This window comes from Bos indicus x Bos taurus, chromosome 20 (assembly GCF_003369695.1).
Source record: "Bos indicus x Bos taurus breed Angus x Brahman F1 hybrid chromosome 20, Bos_hybrid_MaternalHap_v2.0, whole genome shotgun sequence".
Taxonomy (NCBI): domain Eukaryota; kingdom Metazoa; phylum Chordata; class Mammalia; order Artiodactyla; family Bovidae; genus Bos; species Bos indicus x Bos taurus.
The window spans coordinates 23,795,705-23,813,618 of NC_040095.1; the positions used below are offsets into that span (position 1 = coordinate 23,795,705).

At 39.5% G+C, this 17,914-nt stretch overlaps 2 protein-coding genes across 3 annotated transcripts in view; one reads left to right on the forward strand and one right to left on the reverse strand.

Moving 5' to 3' along the window:
• CDC20B (cell division cycle 20B) overlaps nt 1-17,914 on the forward strand; it is a 64,674-nt gene that overhangs the window by 3,080 nt on the left and 43,680 nt on the right. The window lies entirely within an intron of this gene.
• GPX8 (glutathione peroxidase 8 (putative)) lies at nt 7,593-12,417 on the reverse strand. 2 transcript variants are annotated; one of them, XM_027520249.1, is made up of 3 exons: nt 12,177-12,416; nt 11,300-11,561; nt 7,593-8,190 (listed from the first exon to the last, which is right to left on the reverse strand). In XM_027520249.1, exons 1-3 carry the CDS (start codon nt 12,378-12,380, stop codon nt 8,027-8,029), a joined length of 630 nt encoding a protein of 209 aa, XP_027376050.1. In that variant the 5' UTR covers nt 12,381-12,416; the 3' UTR covers nt 7,593-8,026. The 2 variants fall into 2 exon arrangements, with proteins under 2 accessions (XP_027376050.1, XP_027376051.1); XM_027520250.1 differs by lacking the exon at nt 11,300-11,561 and having other exon boundaries at nt 12,177-12,417.

The following is a 17,914-nucleotide window of genomic DNA, read 5'->3' on the forward strand; positions in this document are numbered from 1 at the left end:
TACAGTGTTTAGAAAAGAGCATGAGATTTAGTTTGTGAAGGGGGAGAACTGACCATTAAATATAACTTTAAATATTTTCTCATTCCCTTGGAGCACATTTTGACCCATGGAGCAGTTTCAGGTTTGTGCTGGGTCCCAGACACACTGTGGTCGTGTGGACATTTGCAGCAAGTTCATGGAACTGACTTTGCTGGTTTGGTCAATTATTTTCACCCTAAATGAGATGTGAGAAATACATCACATTCTTTATTGCATTGGATTATAAGTTATTGGTAAAATAATCTAAATTCTTATTTAAATGTAAATGTTTTTAGAACCATGGGTTAAATAGATACCTATGATTTGACTCTTAAGTGTTTTGCTACGTTTAAATCTTATCTCTTTGTTGTTGCCTAGTATCATTCCATTTTCAGCATCTTTGTATTTAAGTATCCTTTACATGTAAATATTGTTTTCATCTTGTTTTTCTAAGGTTAAATTTCAATATGTTATTTTCTATAGACAATCACTGATCTGTTGATAAAAAATAAAACCTACTAAATTTAGGAGGCTGGTCCTTTGTGTTTCACTTTTTAAAAATTTTTGTAAAGAGCAAGACATAAAATGCCAACATTGATACTGAATAAACAGAAGACATAGTTGTTCTTATTACTGAGACCATGAGAAAGAAGAATGGAGTGCAGTAAAAATAAATGAGATCAGTGGGTAAGGAGTTGATTGTATGTATAAATTCAAAAAGAAAACTTTGCCATAGAAATGAGAAGGAAAGAGAGGGGTCACACTTGGGATGTCAAAGGAAGAGAATGGAAAGAGGGTTGAAAAAGAAGAGGGAGGCAGGCAACACTGGTTCAAAGTATTTTTTCTTGGGTGTTTTCTCTTGCGGCAGCCCCATTGGTGCTGGGGATGTAATTGCTTCCCATCACTCCCTCTGGAAAATGCCCTAGCTCCTCACTACTCTTTACTTGCCCTCCCCCAGCAGCCCCTGCCCCCAAAAGAGAAGGCTTCCCTCAGCAAAGTGTGGCCTTAACTATTCAGAGGGAAGAGGGTATGTGGAGAATGGAAAGAAGTGTGATGTATTAGTTTCTTGGTGTAACAGTTAGGATTTTATTGTTCCCTGGGGAAGATGAAGTCAAGCTGAGGGATAAATATAGAGTGTCACCATATTAGCTTCACCCAAACCTGACATTTTTCTTTCAAAGGGAAATGTTGTCAGGACTACACGTGATTTTGTACAGGGATCACTCAGGATTTTCCAGCTCATGATGGGCAGTCTTGAAACAGCCATTATGTTTAAAGAAAATAGACAAGTAGTTTTTGTTTTCCTTCTTAGATTTTGTATATATATATTTTTCTTATTTTTTACTGGAGTGTTTTCCTACTTGAAATTACCTGCAGTCCAGTTAGGTCATTATAGTGTGAGTATACAGTTAAAATGTTAGCAGCTTTTCATAGTTCAGTAACTGCATATACATCCACATTTATATATAACCTGTCAAAATAGTATATATGTGATAACAAGAAGGAGTATATATGTTATGTTTTTGCTTCAGATTTTTCTCTTTGGAGATTCTTATGATACCCTGATTAAGTCTGATTTAAATCTTTTTGGGCTAGAGCCAGCTTGTCCTAGTTGGTGAGAATCGATTGCTAAATTTTCAGAAATTTTACAAGCCAGTTATGAAACAATTAGTAGATTAAAATTGACTATGTGCAAGTGTTCACGCCATAGAAATTGGAAATGCCGCACTTGGAACTCCTCCACTAGGGATTTGGTTGTTAAGCGTTCATGAGTCACCACTGTATGTTTGTTACATGGTGGTGGTTTAGTCACTAAGTCCTGTCTGACTCTTGTGACCCCATAGACTGTAGCCCACCAGGGTCCTCTGTCCATGGGATTTCCCAGGCAAGAATACTGGAGTGGGTAGCCATTCCCTTCTCCAGAGGATCTGCCTGACCCAAGGATTGAACCTGGGTCTCCTGCATTGCAGGTGGATTCTTTACTGAGCTACCAGGGAAGCCCATATATACTATCAGTTCAGTTCAGTTCAGTCGCTCAGTCGTGTCCGACTCTTTTCGACCCCATGAATCACAGCACACCAGGCCTCCCTGTCCATCACCAACTCCCGGAGTTCACTCAAATTCATGTCTATCGAGTCGGTGATGCCATCCAACCATTTCATCCTCTGTAGTCCCCTTCTCCTTCTGCTCCCAATCCCTCCCAGCATCAGAGTCTTTTCCAATGAGTCAACTCTTCGCATGAGGTGGCCAAAGTACTGGAGTTTCAGCTTTAGCATCAGTCCCTCCAATGAACACCCAGGACTGATCTCCTTTAGAATGGACTGGTTGGATTTCCTCGCAGTCCAAGGGACTCTCAAGAGTCTTCTCCAACACCACAGTTCAAAAGCATCAATTCTTCGGTGCTCAGCTTTCTTCACAGTCCAACTCTCACATCCATACATGACCACTGGAAAAAACCATAGCCTTGACTAGACGGACCTTTGTTGGCAAAGTAATGTCTCTGCTTTTGAATATGCTATCTAGGTTGGTCATAAGTTTCCTTCCAAGGAGTAAGCGTCTTTTAATTTCATGGCTGCAGTCACCATCTGCAGTGATTTTGGAGCCCCAGAAAATAAAGTCTGACACTGTCTCCACTGTTTCCCCATCTATTTGCCATGAAGTGATGGGACCAGATGCCATGATCTTCGTTTTCTGAATGTTCAGCTTTAAGCCAACTTTTTCACTCTCCTCTTTCACTTTTCATCAAGAGGATTTTTAGTTCCTCCTCACTTTCTGCCATAAGGGTGGTGTCATCTGCATATCTGAGGTTATTGATATTTCTCCCGGCAATCTTGATTCCATCTTGTGCTTCTTCCAGTCCAGCTTTTCTCATGATGGACTCTGCATATAAGTTAAACAAGCAGGGTGAAAACAAGCAGGGTGACAATATACAGCCTTGACTGGTTCCTATTTGGAACCAGTCTGTTGTTCCATGTCCAGTTCTAACTGTTGCTTCCTGACCTGCATATAGGTTTCTCAAGAGGCAGGTCAAGTGGTCTGGTATTCCCATCTCTTTCAGAATTTTCCACAGTTTATTGTGATCCACACAGTCAAAGGCTTTGGCATAGTCAATAAATCAGAAATAGATGTTTTTCAGGAACTCTCTTGCTTTTTCGATGATCCAGCAGATGTTGGCAATTTGATCTCTGCCTTTTCTAAAACCAGCTTGAACATCTGGGAAGTTCATGATTCACGAATTGCTGAAGCTCGGCTTGGAGAATTTTTAGCATTTCTTTACTAGCATGTGAGATGAGTGCAATTGTGTGGTAGTTTGAGCATTCTTTGGCATTGCCTTTCTTTGGGATTGGAATGAAAACTGACCTTTTCCAGTCCTGTGGCCACTGCTGAGTTTTCCAAATTTGCTGGCATATTGAGTGCAGCACTTTCACAGCATCATCTTTCAGGATTTGAAATAGCTCAACTGGAATACCATCACCTCCACTAGCTTTGTTCATAGTGATGCTTTCTAAGGCCCACTTGACTTCACATTCCAGATGTCTGGCTCTAGGTGAGTGATCACACCATTGTGATTAACTATAGTTATTAAGAATTACATTTATGTACATATATACATGCTGTAGGTACACTATGATTAGTATAAAATTTCAAAAATGAAATACAACTTCTAGGGAATATTTCTGGCCAATTCATATTTATTCAAATCTCCAGCACACTCTGCTATATGTAACAGCACACTCTGCTGCTATTAGATGAAGATCAGGAGTTAGTAGGAAGTACTCCTCTCCACTTCCCAAACAAACTGAAACTAACTTCAAGTCATTGAATTAATAACCACTAAAAGTAAAATAGATTTTGTCTGTGTCAGAAGAGCAACTACTGAATACTCTTTTACCTACTATTTTTCTGTTATCCTTCTCAATCAGGCAGCCTGTAGCAGTTTATGTCCCAGACTTTTTGATGCTGAGATAGAGCTTATGCTCAATTCAGGAAAGATGCATTTTTTTTCCTCTGTGTGTTTGCTGGCAGTGTTCATGAGACATTTAAGGTCTGGGCAGCAACACATGAGCAAATGGCTCTCTTCCCTTTTACCACATGTAGCCTGGTTGGACAGGCTTCCCAGGTGACTCAGTGGGTAAAGAACCCACCTGCAATGCAGGAGATGCCAGAGATGTGGGTTTGATTTCTGGGTCGGGAAGATCCCCTGGAGGAGAGCACGGCAACCCATTCCAGTATTCTTGCCTGAAGAATCCTGTGGACAGAGGAGCCTGGCAGCCTACCGTCCATAGGTCACATCAAGTCAGACACAACTGAAGTGACTGAGCACACAGCACGGCCTGGTTGGATGCGATAACCCTGAATGGACACCCATATGTCACACATTCAAATCCCCACCTGCCCTCCCTGCATGTTCAGAGTGGTGAGAGGAGAGAAGTCTAATCTAGTGGAGATTGCAGACTTAATAAGGCAAGCAAATCAGGAGATACATAAGTGAAAAACCCACTTTATATGCCTTTGGAGAGAACTAGTGGTTTGGGGCAGGATGGACATCTGAATTGTGTTCTCCGGGACAGTTCTGGTCTGTCTGGCAGTGGGGTGTCGGTGTAGCCTCTGCAGTGCTGCACATACCCTGATGTGAGCGCATAAACACCCCAGCAGTCTCACAGCACTGCTGTGAACTCATGGAAGTCATAAGTGGGAGTATGTGGCAAGGATGTTCTGGCAGCAGCACTTGAGGGCTAAAGAAAGTTTTGCTTAGAGGCCAGAATTCAAATTGCTTAAAGGCTTTTGGTGGCACACTTGCAAAGGATGGATAGACTGGTTAGGTGGTTTCCATTTCTTCAACAATAGGTTAGTATTGATTTCTGATCAGTTGACACACCTTGGTAACTTGGAAGGGGCTTTTTGTTCAGTTTGACTCCCCCCACCCCCACCATAACCAATTTACAGGTGAGAAAACTGAAAAGTAGTGCCCTGGCTGAAGGCCCTGCTGCTGGTGAGAGGGAGAAGCAGGCTTGCTTACACACTGCCATTCTTTAGGTACTCCGGTAGATCCCCTTGACCTGAGGGGAACCACACTCCACCCCTACCTGAGAGCTTACTAAATCCATTCAGAGCTGGGGGTTGGACATATATGTTGAAGCAGAAGGTATTCCAGGATATATTTGGTTTAAGAACTTGTAAGTGCTGTAGCAGAATTGTATACTCAGGTGGGCATTGCTGATTTCATCATGAAAAAGAATCTTCACTTTCACTCATCAGGTCAGAATTGGAGAGTCAATTCAGTTATTTAGATTGGGTCTTTCTTCTTAGCCAAATTTTTTCACATTGTTTTGCCCCCACTCAGTTCAGTTCAGTTGCTCAGTCGTGTCCGACTCTTTGTGACCCCATGAATCGCAGCATGCCAGGCCTCCCTGTCCATTACCAACTCCCGGAGTTCACTCAGACTCACATCCATTGAGTCAGTGATGCCATCCAGCCATCTCATCCTCTGTCATCCCCTTCTCTTCCTGCCCCCAATCCCTCCCAGCATCAGAGTCTTTACTAATGAGTCAACTCTTCGCATGAGGTGGCCAAAGTACTGGAGTTTCACCTTTAGCATCATTCCTTCCAAAGAAATCCCAGGGCTGATCTCCTTCAGAATGGACTGGTTGGATCTCCTTGCAGTCCAAGGGACTCTCAAGAGTCTTCTCCAACACCACTGTTCAAAAGCATCAATTCTTCTGCATTCAGCTTTCTTCACAGTCCAACTCTCACATCCATACTGACCACTGGGAAAACCATAGCCTTGACTAGACGAACCTTTGTTGTCAAAGTAATGTCTCTGCTTTTGAATATGCTATCTAGGTTGGTCATAACTTTCCTTCCAAGGAGTAAGCGTCTTTTAATTTCATGGCTGCAGTCACCATCTGCAGTGATTCACTATTCCTGTTTAATTCCTTTATGAAATAAGATTAATTTCATGGGGCGAAGGTTGCTTTGTTAGTAATTAGAAGGCTGACAAAACATAAAGATCAGGACTTTGGAAGAAAAGATGTGTTGTGATTCTCAACAGACTCAGTGATTGCTGATGTTTCTCCTATAATTACACTCACTCCTTTTTTACATTAACCATTTTGACTGTTTGGAGTTGATTCTTCTTATTATAGCCATGAGAATGATGTACCATTGAATTCTTTCCAAATGGCTAATCTAGTTTGACCAGATTAGCAACCAAAATTAACCTGTAAGGAATTAACCAAAACCTGTAAGGAATTAACCAAAATTAACCTGAAAGAATCAAGCTGAATGATCATATACTTATGGCTTTTTTCTTACACTTGGAATTTTCACTCAGAAATACAGATTGACTCAAGTGTTAATATTTTAATTGTGGAATTTGAGTTGCTTCTGGAAAATAAGAAATACTGAAAATGATCAAGCCTTTTTCAAATGTTATGTCATTTATATTGATATTAAATGATAATGTCATTAATAAACAACTATGCAGAGTACATCATGAGAAACGCTGGGCTGGATGAAGCACAAGCTGGAATCAAGATTGCCGGGAGAAATATCCATAACCTCAGACATGCAGATGACACCACCCTTATGGCGGAAAGTGAAGAGGAACTAAAGAGCCTCTTGATGAAAGAAGAGAGTGAAAAAGCTGGCTTAAAACAACATTCAGAAAACTAAGATCATGGCATCTGGTCCTATCACTTTATGGCAAATAGATGGGGAAACAGTGCAAACAGTGAGAGACTATATCTTTTTGGGCTCCAAAATCACTGCAGATTGTGACTGCAGCTATGAAATTAAAAGACGCTTGCTCCTTGGAAGAAAAGTTATGACCAACTTAGCATATTAAAAAGTGGAGACATTACTTTGCCAACAAAGTTCCATCTAGTCAAAGCTGTGGTTTTTCCAGTAGTCATGTATGGATGTGAGAGTTGGAATATAAAGAAAGCTGAGCACCGAAGAATTGATGCTTTTGAACTGTGGTGTTGGAGAAGACTCTTGAGAGTCCCTTGGACTGCAAAGAAATCCAACCAGGCCATCCTAAAGGAAATCAGTCCTGAATATTCATTGGAAGGACTGATGCTGAGGCTGAAACGCCAATACTTTATCCACCTAATGTAAAGAACTGACTCATTTGAAAAAACCCTGTTGCTGGGAAAGATTGAAGGTGGGAGGAGAAGGGGGCGACAGAGGATGAGATGGTTGAATGGCAACACCAACTCAATGGACATGAGTTTGAGTAAACTCTGGGAATTGATGATGGGCAGGGAGGCCTGGTGTGCTGCAGTCCTTGGGGTCGTAAAGAGTCGGACACGACTGAGGGACTGAACTGAACTGAACTGAACTGATCTGGCTGGATTGGAGAGTGGCAACCCACTCCAGTATTATTACCTGGAAAAATCCCATGGACAGAGGAGCCTCGTGGGCTACAGTCCATGGGGTAGCAAAGAGTCAGACATGACTCTTATGACTAAATGACATTGATCTGGCTGGATATAGTAAAACATACCATGACCCTATACTTAACAAACAAAATTCTGTACATGAAACAAAAAACATAAGGATTAGAATCTATGTATATTTCACATTTTCAATGTTTATTTTGCCTTTCATTACATAAAAATATCATTTACAGTTACTCTGGAAATGTCACACAGTATCTTGAATTCAAACAGTGGTCTAGTGTGTTGACATTTCCATCACGTACAATCCTAGAAAATGTCAAGTGAAACAATAGGATACTGAAGCACATTGGTATTCTGAATTATTTAGTGTGGTCAGATGAAGTATTTAATATATTTCATCTAGAGTCGTTGGCTGCTGTTTATTTTTGCTTTAGGTAACATCTATACTGTGGACATTCATTACCACTCACTAACAAGATAACATAAAAGGAAAGTTATCCTTCAGTTCCATATTTAATTGTCAGAGTTAATTTAAAAGGGGACCAAACCCCCATGGAGACATTTTTGTATTCTGACTATTGCCATATAATGGTTCAATGGCATTTTCATAGATCCTCTTTCTTTTTTATAATCATTTGTCTAATCAGAGCTGCTATCTCAGGCCTGATGACTTCAATGGGTTCCTCTGGCCTCCAGGTCTTCACAACTTGACCTTCAGGGTTGACCAGATACTTCCAAAAGTTCCACCTTGGTTCCTTCTTTGAAGAATCTAAAATATCAGAATATATTTTCATGAGTAAAATTTTATTCTTTGTCAAGATTTTCATTTCTATTAGTATTTGAATAAATTACAACTTTATAGAATCAAGTTCTAGAATTGTCATCATTTCAAAAACCAAACTAAACAAAAAGCAAAACACCCAAACTCAAAGTCTGTGTAATCAGATGTCTATATACTTGGTGATTTCACTGAAGATTGTACTGAACTAGAATCATGAAATGAAATCAGCTAGATTTGTTGATCTGAACCACTAAAAAATTTACCTTATCACTAGCTGAAACTTTCAGTTGCTTAACATTTTTTCTTAAGATAAAGTGATGCTCTATGGTCTTTGGTAACATGAATGTATGGATTATTTTTCATAGTAAGTGTATGTTTTTGATATTGTTATGTATTACTTAGTAAGGAATGCTAAATAACTGTAGACATCCTTTTGATACATATTAATTTAGGCAAGAAATGTAGAACTTTTTTCTATTTATATCATACAGGATTTGTGTGCATTATTATTGACTAGTATGAAGGGAAAAAATGGGCTTCCCTTGTGGCTCAGCTGGTGAAGAATCTGCCTCCAGTGTGGGAGACCTGGGTTTGATCCCTGGGTTGGAAAGATCCCCTGGAGAAGGGAAAGGCTACTCACTCCACTATTCTGGCCTGGAGAATTCCATGGACTGTATAGTCCACGCAGTTGCAAAGAGTTGGACATGACTGAGCGACTTCACTTCACTTCATGAGAAAAATATAAATAATTATTATATACCTAGTAATGTATGCTTAGTGCTTTAAATGGACCTCTCATTTAATCTGTATAGCAACTCTGTAAAGCTTGGCTATTATTTTTATCCCCATTTTGCAGATGAGAAAAATGGAGGTCTAGACTCATGGTCGCATAGCTAGTGAATGGTAGAGTCCGGATTGATATCCAGTCCTTTCTATTAGAAGAGCTCATGCTCTTAAAATAGGGTACAAGGCAAAGCAAGTAGATATTAGGAGGAAGACGACAAGTTCATTTTTGTGCATGAGGGGATTCAGGTTATGTGGGACACCCCATAAGAGGAGGCTTTGGAGCTTAGGAGCTAGAGCTCACCCAGGGAAAGGGGACAGAGTAAGGAGAGCCCAGGTGGATGTGGCAGAATCCTGAGGATCAGTAGAGGTAAGGGTGGATGGAATAAAGGAACCTGGAAAGAAGAGAAGGAGCTGGAGTAGAAGTCATAGGCACTGAGACCCACCAGGTTCAGGAGGGTCATTGGAATGAGAGATCAAACACGGTGCTCTAAGAAGAAAGCAGAGACAGGGAGGCAGAGAAACCAAATGTTAACTATTCTTTCAAGATGTTAGTGATGAGGTAGGTAGAAGGAACATACTGCTTAGAGTTTTTAAAGGTGGGCGATCCTTTGTTTATTATGCTGGGGAAAGAACCAATAAGGGAGCATAGGTTAAAAAAAATAAAAAAGTAGCCTAATGTTTACTTATGTGTGCTATACTTTGCATACTGTGCCAAGGATTTACACTGATTATTTCATTATTAGGAGTATTGCTGATTAGCTCAAACATAATTGACTTGGTAGGAGCATCATATTATTGGTTAAAGTCTTCTTATAATCATTCTGAACAATAGACATTTTCTATAAAGGAAAATGTATTTTAAAAGATAACACTCATCTTTGTGTGAATTAGAAAAAGATACCCTTCTAGGTGGGAACAGTCCCTAGGCACATATGTTTCATTTGCCTGGGTTTCAGCCTCCATGTGACCCCTTATTCCTGTTCAGTGAACAACCTGAACACCTGTACAGAGCCATCTTGTTTGTGATCACATCTATTTTGGCCAACTTAAAAAGATCTAATTTTCATTTAGCCATCATTTCATAGTCTTTGCCTTTGGAGCTTCATCTAACTTTAGTGAAACCTTAAATCACTGTTACCTTTTTGATTACACAGGGTAAGTGGAGTTTCTTTTTTAGTGACAAAGGGGAAGAACCTAGGAGCTATTGTGCTCAAGTATTTGGCTGTTATAATTGAGAGATTACTACACGGACACATGCTCTGGCTTTTCTTCACCTCAGTGTATCCTGGAAATAAAAGGAATAAAGACCTCACTTTTGTTGTTATTGATGGTGTTAGGTATTATGCTGACTTTCCCTAGAAATTTGAATACCGTGTTTTTGGAAGATTCTGCTTTCTTACTTAAATATTATAGAATATCATTAGCCAGTTTGTTGGATTGGAAGATTGATTGCCTGGCTAAGGTCATGGTTTTAGCAAAATTCAAATTACCTGCAGTGGAAATGACTGAGGCAATCATCCACATAAGTTAGATGAGAGGACATGAGCTGAATGTCCTTTAAAATAGGGTCTGGCACAGTGGAAGCTCTGTAAGTAAGTACTTTATTTTTATTATTAACACACTTAACCCTGCAAACAATCTTAAGGGGTAGATACTATTGATGTCATTTTACAAAGGAGGAAACAGACACAGAGAAGTTAAGTTACATGCCTGGAGTCACACAGCAAAGGCAACAGCAGAGATTTCAACCCAGGTATGCTGGGGCTAAAGCTTAGCCCTTAGTCACAATACTGCACTCCCTTTATGCTGAAAAAAATCTTTAAATAGACTTCCATAATTAGCTTAGTTACAGAGGTAGCCTTACACTACCCTCCTCCAAAAAAAAATCAGGATGTGTTATTTTGAATTTTACCAAAAACCACCTGGCAATCTGAGATGTTATTCACCCTTGAGGATAATATCTCAGATAAGGCAACATAAAATTAACCAGAAAGATTAGTTTAACTAATAATGCTCAGCAATATTGATAAAAGATGTGTAGCCAGCTTAAAGTATATTCTTTGGGAAAATAATAAGGAACAAATACACTGTAGTAGATTTATTTTGCCATCCAAGAAGTTAAAACATTGATTTTAGGAAAGCATAACTTCTAGAAAGTTACAGAGGATGAGAATCTAGCTCTTTGATAGTTTTATAAAACTTTCCCACTAAAACATTTAAAATGAAATAGGAAAGTATGGTCCTGGTACATTTGTTTTAAAAATGAAAGCAACTAAAAACATTAAATTGGTGAGGCAAGGTAGATATTTACCAACAAGAAATCTAAATGCAGGTTCTGCTTCGGATCCTAGAATCTTAATCTTGTGGAAGATGGGGAATGTTACTCCGAAGTTATTTCTTGCAAAAGATACTACTTCCTTGCTCGGGCGGGGCTCCGATTCTCCAAACTGATTGCATGGAAAAGCCAAGACGCTGAAGTGGAATGGTCCAAACTCTTTGTGCAGTTCCTGCAGTGCTAAGTAATTTCTGTCTGTGAGTTGGCAGTCACTAGCCACGTTTACAACTAGTGCAACCTCCCGGAAAAAGAAAAAAATCCAACCGGAAAGTGAAGCAAATAAAAGATTAAAAAAAAACTCTGCAAGTAGTTAAAACCCTAAACCATTTTGGAGGAATACAACCTTTGATAGATGGTTATTTCATATTTTTATGAAATTTATTCGATACAGTAGATGTCCCCAATTCTACTGAAAATCATAACCCGAATGCCTGAGTTAAAACTCTGAAAGATCACAACCATTAATAAAGCCCTAGGTACTCATGAAAGTTTTTTTTTTTTAAATAAAAGATAAAATATGATTATTGATAGGGTGCTTTTTAATGCTGTTAGATTGTGGAGTTAATACTTTCATATTCACATTATATGGCATACTCCATAATCACATTACTATTAGAATTTCCTAAATAATATAAAGTATTAATCCAGCACTTAAAACATCTTAAAGCAAATAGTTAAGATAATCAGTTATCAATTAGCATATAAACTATGAGAGCACTGATGGCTAAAGTGATATACTAATTTCTCTGAGGACTAAATTATAACATGAACATATAACAGTAAAAAATGGACTGTTAAGACAATAAGCAGAGAACATGGACAAACAACAGAAAAATCAGAAGGTGTAACTTACTTTGCCTTTAAACTTTTCCAGAGAAACCACCCTTCCATTTGCATCTTTCACTTCAAAGGTATAAAAGCTGTTGATTTTAGGCTTTAGGAATTTGAGTTGTAGGAGGAATAGCATTACTGTGCACAGAACCATAGACAGCAAGACTGCAAATGCCTTTGCTTTGGGCCCTGAACATCTCAAAGGGTAGGCTGTGAGAGGCTCCATTTTGGATGATTCTAGAGGAAAGTCTCAGCAAGCTGGAATTCAAGGAGGAGCTGAAACTTGAAACCAGCTCCGCTTAACGGAAAGTCAGGAAGGACAGACTAGCTCCTGTCACTGCTGGGGAATAGAAAGCGCCTTCTCAGAGATGGAGCAAACTCCTAAATGAAGTAAAAAGCTCTAAAAGTATCAATGTATATACGATGTCCGTTGTCATTTTTGCTCGAAAAATGACATTTTTGGTAGCTCTTTCATATCTGCCCAACAAAGAAAATATTTCACCAGAAGATGGTGCCCTTGTATCTTAAAAGCTGTGAAGTGCTTCCAGCAGTTGGCTTGAATGTAGCGGATTGGGTGTATAATACCTAGTAGTTCAGAGTGGCAATTAAATTGGTCTATTGGTATGTCACCTAATCAGTAGGAATTTGGTATTTATATGTATATAAAGTCTTATGGCTTAAGCATACTGTAAGTTCAAGGAATTTATAGTGGAAAGGGCAGTGAAATATCTGAAAAAGCTACTTGCTCTGACTTCATCCAGCTAAGGCAGAGCCAGGTGAATATAGTAAAAATAAACAGATGAAAAACAATGATGTCTTTAAAAAACCCTCCTCTATTATAAAACAAACTATAGTTCAGTGAGTTTTCAAATTTTTGGTTATGGTGCATAGTAAGAAATGCACTTTATGGTATAACTCAGTACATACACAGACAGGTGTAACTGAGAAGTTCTATTAAATGAGGTTTTCCCTTTGAACTGCAGCACATCCTGGTCTATTGTGTTTTTAAAACAGCCTGCTTTTGATTTCAAAATGATTTTAAGGTTCACCAATGGGCTGCAAACTCTAGATGGGGAAAAACTTAACTCTATAATAACGCAGGACTTTAACAATTAAATAAGATGGTGGTGGTGGTGATTTAGTTGCTAAGTCATGCCCGACTCTTGTGACTCCATGGACTGTAGCCCACCAGGCTCCTCTGTCCATGGAATTTTTCAGGCAAGAATACTGGAGTGGGTTGCCATTTCCTTCTCCAGGGGATCTTCCTAACCCAGGGATCAAACCCAGGTCTCGGGCATTGCTGGTGGTCTCCTTCATTGCAGGCAGATTCTTAACCAACTGAGCTACCAGGGAAGATATTTCTATACAAAAGGCAAACACTGCTCCCCCAACCCCCCGCCCCCCACCTTTCTACTTGGGTGTATCATCTAGTTGTTTCATCTTTTGTCTTCATTTTTTTCTGTGGCTGCCACCTTCTATGGGAAGCCTAACTTTGTTGAAAATTTTAGGAGCAAATATGGAAAGGGAATTGAAGGCTGCATATCCTGAAAGCCGTGGTTCCTTTAGCCATTTTAAAAAATGCCCTGTTTAGGACACATAGCAAGTTTTGAATGAAGTTGCTTTGTTCTGCTGGGGGGGCCTGACTGTTGATGATGTGGTGAATTTGCAGACAGTGCTAGGAAAGTGCATGGAATGATTTGAGAAGCTTGTGAGAGTCCCTTCCTATTGCTGTTAGATCTCTGGAGATTTAGAGGAAATGCTAAAGTGGCTGCCAGCCCTGCTCCTGGGCTGTGTGTGTTTGGAGGCAGCTGAGCAATGCCCACAGCTGAGGCACCTAAACCTTCAGAGACCATAAACCACTTCACTCCCACTCTTGGCCCCTGATAAGAATGGATACAAAAGAAAACTAATCTCTTGTAAATAAAATTTCTAGTAAAAACTAAAAATGTACACAAAATGTATTCTATCACTTAACTGTGATAATATTATTTTGGTGTTCTGAACCCACTCCAGTGTTCTTGCCTGGAGAATCCCAGGGACGGGGGAGCCTGGTGGCTGCCGTCTGTGGGGTCGCACAGAGTCGGACACGACTGAAGTGACTTAGCAGCAGCTGAGTCATTGAAAAAGATAAAGCCCCTGTGTTTATATTACATCTGAACACTGCTATCTATAGCTTAAATTCTCTGGTTTTCCTCCTCCAACTCTGGTCCTTGTTTGTAGCACTGCCATCACCTGGGTGCTTGTTTTAGATTTCATCCCAGCCTGTTTTGAATCAGGGTCTGTGTTTTTACAAGATCCCCTCATGACTCAAGAGCACATTTAAGTCTGAGAAACTTTAGACCTTAATCTTTTTCTGGTTTACAGAGCAACAGGCTTCTTTCATTTCCCTTTATCTTCCACACTAAACGTATTTCATGCCTCTGTATCTACAGCAGCTACGTTAACTCCTCAGACTATTTAAGCAAACAGTTTTAAAATTTAATTCACAGAACCTGATATAATTTGAATCATGTAAATCCATCCTATTATAACTGTGCTTTGAGACGGGGGACAGAGGGAGAACTCTGGAAAGGATGTTGACTGACCATCTCCCAGCCAGGGCCCCAAAGGGTGGTAATTTTAATAAAATCGTTATGATAGCTTCTAGTCCATTGTTTTCTGAGAATCTCCCATTGAGTGATCTGAAGCTGAAAGGACTTGAGAAGGCCAATATTATTGCAAGACATTGCTGTAGAAGCCACCATGCTAGTTTTTACAACCAGAAATATAACAATTGTGCAGACCTGATGTTTTATGTTAGTTTGCCTAGAAAATTCACTCTATATGGAAACAATTTTGAAAGCTTAAGTAAGTCTCTTGTCACGGACAAAATCAGATCAGAGTAGGTTTGTTAATTTTATGATTCTTAAGGCTTGGGAGCATGATATATACATATATAGATATATATTTAAGATATATAAGTATTCATACAGGCCGATTAACCAAACATTTAAGACAACAGTTTGGAGAATTTCCACCCTAGACAGTGGTGAACACAGATTCCGGATCTTAACAATTTCTCCTTTTTTCATTTGGCAGAGTCTTTCTCTGTATATATTTGATTTCATCATCTCTTAGCTTTCTGGGGATCTGTCATCATTGCTTACATGTTCTATCAATACTGAGACCATTTTCAGATTATAGATAAATCCACATTTTAAATTTCTCTTCATAGGGGATCATATGTTAGAAAACCCACCAATACTCTTTCAGAAGATCTAGGAAGGCTTCCAAAAGGGGGAGAAGAGATTGATGAAGTTGAAGGTCAAGGTTAAAGGAAGCTACTGGGTTAAGAATGGGCTAAAGCAGTTGATTCAGTTAATTAATCAACTCAGGCACTGTAGAAGATACCATAAAGTGTAAGTGACGCAGGCAGCTTCACACAAGTATGGAATCAAGTTTGGACACAAAACACATGTAACAACTAGGGAATGATTATAAGGAAGCAAATAACCAAGTGCTGAAGACATGACTTAACGTTTGTAAGAGCTTTATACTACACATGATTCTAATAACATTTGTAGAAAGCAATTTTTATATTTAATACATAAGTATGTATATAGTTATGTTAAAGGGAATCATGTGTTGTATAAAGATCTTTACAGACCTTATGTAATAATTTTTTGAAATATGAAGAAGTTAATAGCTCCCTCATTATCACAGAACTAGTAAGAGGGACAGCTAAAATTAGAATTTAGGACTTTCAACTTCATAAGCAAAATTATTTTAAAGACATTAAACTTTTTTTTTTGTAATAGACAAAATATGCTTACTTAGGAGAAAATGTGAAAGGTCAGACTGCTGGTGAATATGACAGTACTACACCCCGATGGAGGAGCCTGGTAGGCTGTAGTCCATGGGGTCACGAAGAGTTGGACACTTACTGAGCGACTTCACTTTCACTTTCATGCATTGGAGAAGGAAATGGCAACCCACTCCAGTGTTCTTGCCTGGAGAATCCCAGGGACGGCAGAGCCTGGTGGGCTGCCATCTGTGGGGTCGCACAGAGTCGGACATGACTGAAGCGACTTAGCAGCAGCAGCAGCAGCACCACTCTGGTGAAGGGGTTTTATTCATCAGGAGACATTTAGTTTTATAAGAAATCACTGTAAGGGTCTGAAGAGGGGAGGGAGTGGAGAAGAACAGCTGAAACCTTGGCCATGTGTACTGAAGTTCTCTGGAAGGGGTCAGAGTCTGCAGAGCAACAAGTCAGAGACGATAACATTAAGAAAGGCAACCTTGGTCAGGGACATAGAAAGGAAGGCATAGATGCTAAAGACACTCTGGAGCCCCTAGTGGCAGGTGTTGGCAAGACAGAATTAAGGATGTCTCATCTTGACAGTCTTTGCTTGGGTAGTGTTGCTCCCTAGGACAAGGAGGTACTGGATGTTAAAGAAGGAGAAGATAAACATTTTGGTCTTCACGACTAAGCTAAAATAGTATTGAGGCCCTGAATTTGAAATGTCCTGTGGACTGCTGTGTTGAGCTTGTGGTGGTGAGGGTGGTGGTAGGGGCGGACATTCAGAGGCTAAGAAAGGCTGGTTGGGGGGATATGTTGGAGAGTTGCTGGGTCATCTTTACTACTTTTGTCTCTGCCACTGGGTTCTAGAAAGATCCTGACATCACCAGCATGTCTTTCCTTGGGATGTCTAAGTTTTTCCCGCCCACTGAATATTTGTGTGTCAGATTATTTATCACTAGATATGTATTTGTTTCTATTTTCCTAGTTGTTTCATTTTGTTACTTCCTGACCTTATTTTTAACCTCTCTATCCTATTTATTTTTTGGCCTTGGTGCCCTGCATTCCTCCCGATTTAGTGTCAATATGATGTGAACTCTAAAGGTAAACAAGCCACACTGATGTGCTTGGACTATCAAGTCATTCATCCCTTTTCCCTTCTTTGTCTTATTTTTCTTATCTTCCTCTTCCTCTCTATTAATAAATACTTGAGTCATTTAAAACTATGCGACAGGCATTTCCTCAGCAGGAGATAGATCCTGAAACAAAAGTTTAAAAACATTGAAGATGAAATACCACAGTCTACAGCAGTGTTTCTTAAGCTATAGTTGTTTGCATACCATCTCTGATTTTTGCCCTGTCTGCATACCATTTGTTAATGACTTAATTTTTTTTTTTTTGGTTCAAATCGTCATTTATTTTACTCGAATTAATTTTCATAAGGGAAAACTTTCTATCAACTTTGAAAAATTTAAAACATTAAAAAACACACATTAAAATACATAACTCTTAAAAAATGTTCATCTGTGCCCTTAAAAACCACATGTCCTTCCTTCATGGAGGGGCTGCCTGAGAACTATATATTCAAAATGTTACCAGTGATTTGAGTTCTAACTCTTTGAATAGTCATTTGTGTCGGATATAGATTTGCCTCCTCCCACGCATCAGGGGCCTAGTTTCGCGGGGTCGGTCCTAGTTTTGTCACAGGAGAGCAGTATAAAAATACATGTTTTCTTTTATTTCATAAATTGCTTCCCTTTAAAGAAGACAGTTCCAGGACTTTCCAATGCAGGGATGCGGGTTCGAATCCTGGTGGGAAAACTAAGATCCCACAAGCTGTGTGGCACAACCCATAAAAAATAAAGAATACAGTTCCTTTTGGGCCTCCTTCCCTCTGGACGAGGTGCCCCAGGTGCCTTCACCCCATTTGTGTGTCGCTCTGTTACTGTGTTTTCCCTGGTCTCCTATTATTGTGGTCTCTT

Bases quoted from the DNA above. Each gene is read 5' to 3' on its own strand.
- GPX8 (XM_027520249.1), bottom strand. From the start codon at position 12,380: ATGGAGCCTCTCACAGCCTACCCTTTGAGATGTTCAGGGCCCAAAGCA. The intron at 11,562-12,176 runs GTAAGTTACACC...TTTTTCCGGGAG, and splicing joins TGGAAAAGTTTAAAGGCAAA to GTTGCACTAGTTGTAAACGT. The intron at 8,191-11,299 runs GTAAATATCTAC...CTGATATTTTAG, and splicing joins TGCATTTAGATTTCTTGTTG to ATTCTTCAAAGAAGGAACCA.